The sequence below is a fragment of the Pyricularia pennisetigena genome, chromosome 1 (assembly GCF_004337985.1).
Source record: "Pyricularia pennisetigena strain Br36 chromosome 1, whole genome shotgun sequence".
Taxonomy (NCBI): domain Eukaryota; kingdom Fungi; phylum Ascomycota; class Sordariomycetes; order Magnaporthales; family Pyriculariaceae; genus Pyricularia; species Pyricularia pennisetigena.
In genome coordinates, this window is record NC_043740.1 from 335,459 (window position 1) to 344,417 (window position 8,959).

General features: G+C 54.7%; 3 protein-coding genes across 3 annotated transcripts; 1 reads left to right on the forward strand and 2 right to left on the reverse strand.

Annotated features, from left to right (window-relative positions):
* Positions 1 to 336: 336 nt before the first annotated feature.
* Positions 337 to 1,941, reverse strand: PpBr36_06842 (uncharacterized protein; the record flags this gene model as incomplete). Its single annotated transcript, XM_029893984.1, has 1 exon — positions 337 to 1,941. The coding sequence occupies one exon, from the start codon at positions 1,939 to 1,941 to the stop codon at positions 337 to 339; it is 1,605 nt and encodes a 534-aa protein (XP_029748852.1).
* Positions 1,942 to 5,221: 3,280 nt separating this feature from the next.
* Positions 5,222 to 6,328, forward strand: PpBr36_06843 (uncharacterized protein; the record flags this gene model as incomplete). The annotated part of the gene is made up of 1 exon (XM_029893985.1): positions 5,222 to 6,328. One exon carries the CDS (start codon positions 5,222 to 5,224, stop codon positions 6,326 to 6,328), a length of 1,107 nt encoding a protein of 368 aa, XP_029748853.1.
* On the reverse strand, positions 5,273 to 8,322 carry PpBr36_06844 (uncharacterized protein; the record flags this gene model as incomplete). The annotated part of the gene is made up of 3 exons (XM_029893986.1): positions 5,273 to 6,315; positions 6,551 to 7,126; positions 7,299 to 8,322. Coding segments are annotated over 3 exons (2,643 nt in total), but the record flags the coding sequence as incomplete, so codon positions are not given.
* Positions 8,323 to 8,959: the final 637 nt, after the last annotated feature.

Here is an 8,959-nt window from a genome sequence, read left to right on the forward strand (position 1 = left end):
AAAAAAAAAAAAAAAACAAGAGTAGGCAGGGAGCCCGTGAGTAGTGTGAGCTAACTTTGGGTGTGAAGACTCAAAAATATAACGCGGGCCGATGGTGGCGGTCTTGGGTTTCATTGATCACGATCGACTTTTCACTTAGATTAGTGAAAGTCTTGGCGCGTAGCAGTTCACAGGGTCATGAGTCGTCGGCGAAAATCCTTGATTTATTCGTCTGCCATTCTATCCCTACTATACCAGGGGAGCTTTATTCTATTATTAGACAAGGAAACGACAAAGTGCCTTGGCGTCTTTCCAACAAGCCTGCTGTAACAACAACCAACCATTGCCTGTCCCATTTTACTCCTGCGCAACCACGGTGGTGGCCATGAACTGCTTGTAAGCCGGGATGGACCAGCGGCGTATGCGCTTGCCGTACTTGACCATGATGAAAAATGTAAAGGTGCAGGCCAGCGAGATCATGGCGGCGGTGATGAAGCAGTTCTGCAGGCCCTGGGTGGTCCACCAGGGCGTGATGCCGTAGCTGATGCCGAAGCCAATGGTGTTGCGGATCAGCATGACCGACACGGTCGTCTCGCCGGCGATCTCCTTGAAGCAGTCGACGTTGTAGCTGACGGCGATGGAGCCGCCCGTGACCACGCCAAAGGTCAGCATGCCGAGCCCAAACACCAGGCCGACCCAGTGCACGTTGTAGTAGGCGCCCACGCCCCACGTGATCAGGCCGGCGGACGACATGACGCCGGCGAGCAGCAGCACCCAGAGGCGGTGCTCGGGCTCGCGGATGCCGTTGTTGCGCCGCGCCAGGCGCAGGGCCAGCCAGTCGGCGGCGTTGCCCGACCAGAGCGAGGCGCAGGCGGCTCCGATGATGGGACCGGCGTAGACGCAGCCGACCAGGGCGGCGGAGAAGTTGTAGGGGTTGGCGGTGAGCACGGGGCTGGCGGTGCCGTTGAGCACGTTGTACCACGACAGGTTGATGCCGTACAGGAAGCCGGACCAGGCCACGGTCGGGAGCCGGAAGATCATGATGATGGGGCGGTAGGCCATGCGGAGCATGTCGCCGTTGCTGGGCCGGCCGGGCAGCGCCTTGAACAGCGTGTATTTGCCCCAGCCCGCGTTGATGTCGGGGTACTCGACCTGGACCGCGGGCACCTCGGTCGTCGTGGTGTTGCCCTCCTTCTTCATGTCCACCACCGAGCTCTGCTCGCTGGTCGTCTCCTCGCTGCGGAAGTAGATGGTCTCCTCCATGAAGAGGAACATGATGACGAAGCAGACCCCGCACACGATGCTGCCGAGGTGCATCGTCCACCGCCACCCGAACGCGTCGTTGAACCAACCGGCCACCAGCGGCGCCAGGAAGTTGGATCCGAACAGCGTAAAGACGTAGAGTCCCATGTGCGTCCCGCGGTTGTGGGCAAAGAAGAGGTCAAAGACTGTGACCTCGCAGAGGGATTCGATGGGGGAGACGATGACGCCGATGAGGATGCGGTGCGCCATCCAGTCGCTGGCCGTTCTCGACCTGGCCGTCCACTCCATCATGGCGACGGTGAGAAGCATGGTGATGAGGTAGACGCCGCGGCGGCCGTAGGTCAGAGCGATGGGCTGCCATAACAAGCAGGCCCAGCCAAAGAAGAGGAACATGAGACCGGTGCCCTGGACCAGGTTCGCCGTCGATATGCCCGTGTCGGCCGTGATGTCGGCCAGCACAGAGTACTGCAGGGAGGTTGCGATGCCGGTTCCGAGGACGTAGAGGTAAGCCATGCAGACCGTTCTCAGCTTGCGGGCGTGCGTCCAGTTCAACGGGTCGTTGGGGTCGGCACTCGGCTGAGGCACCAGGACAATGTCCGCCTGAGACTTGTCGTGCGCATCGGAAGATCCGCCGCTGACGTCGACGAGCCGGACCGTGCCGGGCACCGCCTCGTCACGGTCGATATCGGTCAAGGCCATTGTGTGTGTGTGTGTGTGTGTGTGTGGAGAAATCGCGGGGAGGGATGCTGCTATTACCGTGTTTTTAGATGAGGCGCATCAACGCACAAGTTTAAATGGGGGTGGGGTGCAGGCCAGCCAGCAACACAGAAGCTGGTATTAGAAGATTAGCACGAGGCACGGGTTGTGTTTGTAGATGTCCCTGATTGCAAGAATTTGTTTCATTCCACGTGTACCCGAGAGATGTATTTATATATACACGTGTCTTGGGTCGTTCTGATCCCTTTCGTCAGCTTCACCTCTTATCACAGCATCATCCTGGCGACATCGTTGAGGGCCTTTGACCCACGAGTTGTTTTCATTTCTTTTTTTTTTTTTCTCTCAGTGTCATCGCTTGTGGGAATCTTTTTTGTTTAATGTTGCCACCCTTGGCGTTCGAATGGCGGTCTAGATTGACACCGTGACACGTTCAATGTTTCCCCAGCAAGCCAACAGTCACGCTGGCCGAGATAAGCGTGCATCGGTTCTCGAAGATCTGTTTGAACGGCGGAAAGATTCTGCCGTCCCTCAACCACGACCAACTTACTCCCCCCCCCCCCCAGTGAGTGATTTCCAAGGACCAGGACCGTATCATCTAGATTGGCGGATCAGACCCTTTCTCATGGGTTGTGGTCAAGGGAAGCGGAGCACTTGACTCGGGTTCCGCGGCGCCGATGCGACGACATGACACCCCCGGCCTGTTTGACAGCGACCAACGACGAACAGGGTCCTCGAACGTGGGCAGTCTGAATGGTTCGCTCGGTCACGAGTCCAAGCGGGGTAGACTGCAAACAAATGACTAGGTCTAGAAGTACCACGTAGACGCAACAAAGAATGGGGGCTGAGCTTCCAAGGGATGCAAGCAAGCTGTTGTATCATGGCCCTGTCTTGGGGTAGTATAATACTCCACTGCGGATTCTATATTAGTGTTGTATGATTCGCTCCGACCAGAATTCCGACTTCCCAAAGGGTCAGTTCTGGTACGATCTTTTGACTTGTATGGTCGACGACCGTGGTTGGTACAAGTAGACGCCCTTGGCCAAGCTGCATAAAGGGTCCGGCAGACGTTTAGGATCCACCGGCCTGATTTACGGATTATACCGAAAAAAGCTAAACCTTCGCAAGCCCCGCCTGCACAGGCCGATCAGGAAGATGGGGCCGGGAGGGGGGGGTATTGATCTGGGGGCTGACCAGGATTGTTGGTGTGGCATGCATTCAGGACGTTAGGAGATTTTTTGTTGCTTGCAGCTTGTTCTGGTTCCTAGTTTTCCATCTCCAACCAATCCCCTCACCGAGCAAAGGTGTCGGTGTGAGTTAGTAGTAGCAATAGGCCAGTAACAGTTGTGGTGTATGCGCCAAGTACATGTGAGCAACATATGCCAGGTGTCAGCTGAACGACGCTTGCCTAATCTTGGATTTATACTTCATGGACTACCTGGCATAAAAAAAAAAAAAATAGAATCTACTCTACTCTGTACAGTACTGTAGAGACCTGTCACCTCATCGATCATCCCAAGGTCCGGAGCGGCGCGGTTGTCAGGTAAAAGCGGAGCCCTGGGCCTTGGCATTTGGGAGAGACGTCCGAAAACTATCGGCTGAACTTTCCCCAGCGAACAAACTTCCTCGGAACCGCCCAATATAGTTTTCATGCTCTCCACACTATTTCGCTAGCGCTAAAGTGAAGCGTTTTCTGTACAGTACATACACCAGTACGGGGAATTAGTAATTTTCAGGTCGTAGTCGACTCGACAGCATGCTCTCTTTTTTTTTGTCTCTTTTCCCCAGCAAAGGCCACAGTCTTTTGATTTCAGGACTAGACTAGTTAGTCTAAATGTCACTGTCCTGAAGATGCATGGGTAAAAGTCCACCATCTTGATTCGGCCTCGTTCAAGGGGCAAGGTTCAATATGGTCCATATTTGGTGGGATACTGTTGTTACGAGGGCTCCTTTTACGGGCTTGCAAATCTAACAGACAACGAATCTCAACAGCCGAGTGTTTTCCGGGTTGCTGTCGATGCCCACAAGCGTGTTTGGTCATGCTCATTGCTCGAACCCTCAGCTCTCTCTTTCTTTGATTCATAACTACCCATCTTGTCAGCAACCAGCTCATGACAGCTCCTGAGCTCCCCCATCCCCTTTCGAAGCTTGTATTGTAAGCCTCCCCATGCTCTCCACGCGGCGTTTTGAAACATCCAGCAACCAGAGAGACAAGCCAAGTGGAGTAGGCAAAGGGGGAGTTTGCCTGCAATCACCTTTCCATGTAGTCGTCAGTCTCCTTCAGTTAGTTTCTCGTTGGTTGGGAATGTAGCCCACTCAAACACCTCAAGTTTCGTTCCAGGCCTGGCCTCGCCCCTTTTTCCATGTCTTTTTGACCCAAATGGTATAGGGCCCGGCGCACCGGTCGGCCTCCGTATGTCACGTCACATGTCTGTCGCCCCCTTTCCGTTTTCACACCTTGTTGTTCAGTTTTCTCACCCTCCTCGATGCCGATTGGGGTCTAGCCGTGGTAGATGTGAGGCTGACGTCTCCATGTTTTGGATTTTCTTGGCCCTTTTTTTTTCTCTCTTATAATTTGATTTTTTTTTTTTTTTTTTTTTTTTTTAAAAAAAAAATCGGGGCTGGGAATCTTTACGATTCGCATAAGCGAAAACAAATTTCCATGTCCCCACGTTGGTGGACAATTTTGGGCTGTCCAGCCGAGATGCGGCCTACCACCTTGCGTTGCTTGGCGCTTGCCAGTGACGGGTGTTGACAGGCTTGGCAGAAAGATGCATTAATTCGTCTCATGGATTCGATCATCTGAAATCATCGCTAAACATAGCAGCTTCACGAACTATGTAGCTCCTTCACAGCTTGCGTGCGTCTTTTTTTATTTCTTTGTTCTACTTTGCTTCTTCCTGTTGTTTTTTGCTGTTTGCGGTTTCCGTTTCTCACCTGCCATGTGTCTCGTCCGCTAGAGATATTTTGGATTTTTCATTGCGTTTGTTTTTTTTTTTCTTTCTCTTCTTTTTTTTTCGGTTTTCTTTTTTTTCTGGGCGTTTGGTTTGGTTTCTGGTTTTTCATCTTGGGTCCCCGGACTCTTTGTGATCATCAGAACCCAAGGCAAGCAAGCAGCTAGCTGCTCATAGTAAACATAGCAAAAACCAACTTGACGAATATTCCATTCTTTGAGGCCAAGAGCCCACAATCCCCCCTTTTTTTCTTATACATATATTGGATTCTTTCATTTCTCTAGGCAAAAAAAAAAAAACCCCCGCCCATCATGAATGCCGCCGCCGCCGCCCGAGCGTCCATGATCCGGACGTCGATGTACCAACGAAATGGCGCCTACAGCAACGACGCCGAGGCGGTCCCGCCATTGCCGGACGGGCGAAACATTGCACCTCGATACCGACAACCGCAGAATGAATACTGGAGCGAGGATGTGGGCTACCAGGAGCCGCAGCGTGTCATCCAGGTCGTTGATTACATGGCGTACAAGGAGCGTTGCGAGCAGGAACGACAGGAGAGTTCCTCCGTCTTCCCCGGCTTCTACCGAACCGAGACCAACAGCACCGTCGACACTTTGGATAAGCCTCGGCCGGAATTCGTCGTCGAGCTCGAGTCCTCGGCCCGTGGCAGGATCGTGCGCATGTTCACCGTGTACCCCTACAAGGACATGAACTGGATCGTCGCCGTGCTCTTCATCGCGGGCAGCATGTCGTTCGTCACCAACGGCATATTCGGTCTCCTTCCTCCGGTCTCCAAGGCCATAGGGCCGGCGACCCTCACGACGGGCTCGATCCTCTTCACCATCGCCGGCACGCTTGGCATCTTTGCCGCCTTCAACGCCAACCGCGGCACCATCGAGGTCACAAAGGGGGGCGTGGGCACGTATCGACCGGCCCTCGTCGGTTCCAGCAGCTGGGTGTGGTTCCCGTCGTCGGCCGAGTTCCTCGCCGTCTTCCGAACGCTGCCTTTCCAGGTCGGGTGGTGGTCGACCTTTGCCGGCCTGATCCTGGGCGTGTCCACCGTGTCCTCGTTCCCAGGCGTCTTCAAGGACCCGGCCTCCAACATGGTGCTGTACCAGGCCCTCGTGTACCTGCCCAAGGTCATCGGCGGCAGCATCCTGGTCGTCGCCAACATCGGCCTGCTCGTCTTCCTGCAGGACAGCTGGTTCAAGCCGAAGCCGTCGTCCCCCGACTGGCTCGGCACCTTTCTCAACACGGTCGGCTCGGCTGGTTTCGGCATGATTGGAGTGTTTTTGCTGCTGGGCGACGGCGACAGGGCGAACCAGGCCGCGCTCTTGGGCAGCAGTTTCTTCCTGAGTGGCACTATAGTTGGGTTGTACAGTCTGATGGAGTTTCACCCGGACGCCTGGGCTGCATGAGACAAAAGGGTGCGAAGCGAGCGAGCATGCGAGGATCGAAGCGGCTTTGTGTATTTCTTTTCTGCTTTTTTTTTTTTTTTTTTTTTTTTTTTTTTTTTTTTTTTTTTTTTTTTTTTTTTTTTTTTTTTTTTGCGGCTACATATCCACCCAGGTCTATAGCTCTACGTCAATCGTAACAAAAGTACCCAAGATCAGAGAGACAATACAACTTCAGTCATCAACCGCCACTGCCAGCCCGAATCTCATCCAACTCTCTCACGGCCTGGGCGACCAGCGCCCGAGCCCGACCCGGCATCTCACCCGCCAGCGCCGCCACCAGCAGGCCCTGGACGCGCTGGTATGCGGCCTGCCGCCCCGCCTCCATCTCATCCTCCGAGTGGTGCTGGTGCTGGTGCTTAACGGCTTCGTCATTGTCGGGAAAGTGAAAGTCGGCCTGCACGTGCGGCGGCAAGGCAGGAGACGACTGCTCGCCGATGGCTTGTTGTTGCGCCCACTGCAGGTGTGGCGAATGCCCCAGCGACCTCGCCGGCGACGTCAACGCCGTGGTTGCCGCAGATTGGGCCGGGAACGGCGGAAAAAGCGGAGTTTCGGTCGCGAGGGCGCCCAGTCCGAGGAAGGAGGCGGTGGGCTCGGTGTTGCTGTCAAACACCCCTTTCATGCCCGCCGTCTCACCGGGGATGCCAGTGGGAAACGTCGACTCGCCGAGCATCGCGGGCGTTGCTAGCGCGGCGTCGATCCCGCCTAGGTTCGGAAGCAGCTGGGCGGTGATGTTCTGGGTGGTGCGGGCGTCTTGATGGTCTTTGTTTTCAGACATACGTTTGAACATGTTAGTATTTTTCCATTTGCTGTTTTTTTTTGTTTTTTTTGTTTTTTGTTTTTCTTTTTTGGTATCGCAAGTTTTGGAGAGATAGAACAGAAGCAATAAAAAGCAAAAGCAAGAACAAAAAAAAAAGCTTACATGGAGAGTAACGAGCCCTCATCCACCCCGGGTCAGCCTCAGCCATTCCCGGTATCAACATGGTGAACATGTCCCACCAGTACTCCTCCTCGGACCTGGTGCCTAGCGGCGCGTCCACCAGCGCCTCGTGCTCCTCGTCCATGAACCTCTCGGTCCCCGCCAGGTCCTTTGGCTGGCAGGCGTTGGCGGCCCTGTGCTCGTCGAGACCGCGCAGCGTCTCCTCGTGCTTCCAGCAGCGCTCGCAGCGAAAAGTGCGCTTGTGCACGCGCTTGAAGTGCTGCTTGAGCCGGTAGATGCTCTCGCAGCCGCCCGACTGGTTGCGCCGGCCCTCCAGGAAGCAGCTGAGGTGCGGTTCGTAGACTTTGTAGGGGCAGGCGAAGCGGCGCCGTCTCCTCTGCGACGAGGGGTTCGGGTCTGTGATAAGGTCACTGGCGGTGTTGCTGTTCTTGTTATTGTTGTTGTTGTTGTTGTTGTTGTTATTGTTGACGGTGCCTGTCGTGTTGGATCTCCTCGGGCGCTTGGGGTTTCTGCCGCCGGCATCTTTGCGCTCAGTCGAGGAGCTCCGCTTGGTGGGCTTCCCGAAGCTGTGCGGGCTGGTATTGGTGAGGGGAGATGGCACTGTCGAAATGCTGGGACGGATGCTGCTGCTCGGGTTGCTGCCGCGACGAGATGTTTGGACGTTTGGGTGCGGGTTGCTACGATAGGTGTACTCGTGGGCTGAGGTAGGCGTCGGGGTAGGAAACTCGTAAGAAACCTCTCCCTCGTGCACAATGTCAAGGGGCGACTCGCACTGCTGCTGGCTGGAACTACCCCAGGGCATGATTGGGGCCTGGATAGGCATCAGGCGAGGACACCATGTTGCGGCGTAATGTTGATCTGCGGATGTAGTGCCTGGTGGGTACTGCTGACTGCCCGCGAGGAAGTAAGCCAGAGTGGAAAGGTCACTGGTGTTATCGTGCATCGCCTGTTCGGCAGGATTGGACACGTCAGGAGCTTCTTGGGGGGATGCTGGTGCCGGGAGGGGTCGAATGCTCATTATAAACAGCTGCCCAGGCCAAGCAAGATAACCAAAGTCCGGTTATCTTCAGCTGGGTAGATAGGATGCAAGGTAGGTACGTGGTTGCAGTCACGGTGCGGCTCGGTTGGGGGCGGCCCGGGCTGCTCGGAATCTGGGCCAACGTATTTTGGCTGGAACCAGCCGGCCCCCACGAATCTTGGTATTTTGTTTTCTTATATCAACAGGGTCGGGATTGTATCCTGGGAGAAGACTTGGTCTCTCATCTCACCGATGACAATTTTTTTGCCGACAGTTAGTTGGATGGTGCGAGTCCAGGAACAAGTTTGGTGATGAGGGGCTAAGAAAGATAGTGATTGAATGCATCATGTCTGGAAGGCGTGTCGAAGCTATATGAATTCCAAGTTCCCCTGTCCAGGTTTTTTTTTCGAGTTGGTAATGACGATGTATTTGTTGTGTCGTTGCGGCTTCTCTCATCTCACTCGATCAATGTGTCTGTCAGTCTTCATGCCAGGCCCTCACTGTCAAGCTGGACAAACCCTAGTCTGGAGACTGACAGCGGGAGCTGTGCATCACATCACACCCACTATTCTGACCCCCCCTGTTCAGCCGTCCAAGCCCTACTCCGCCCAGTCCCCAATTTTGGATTTTGCGCTGC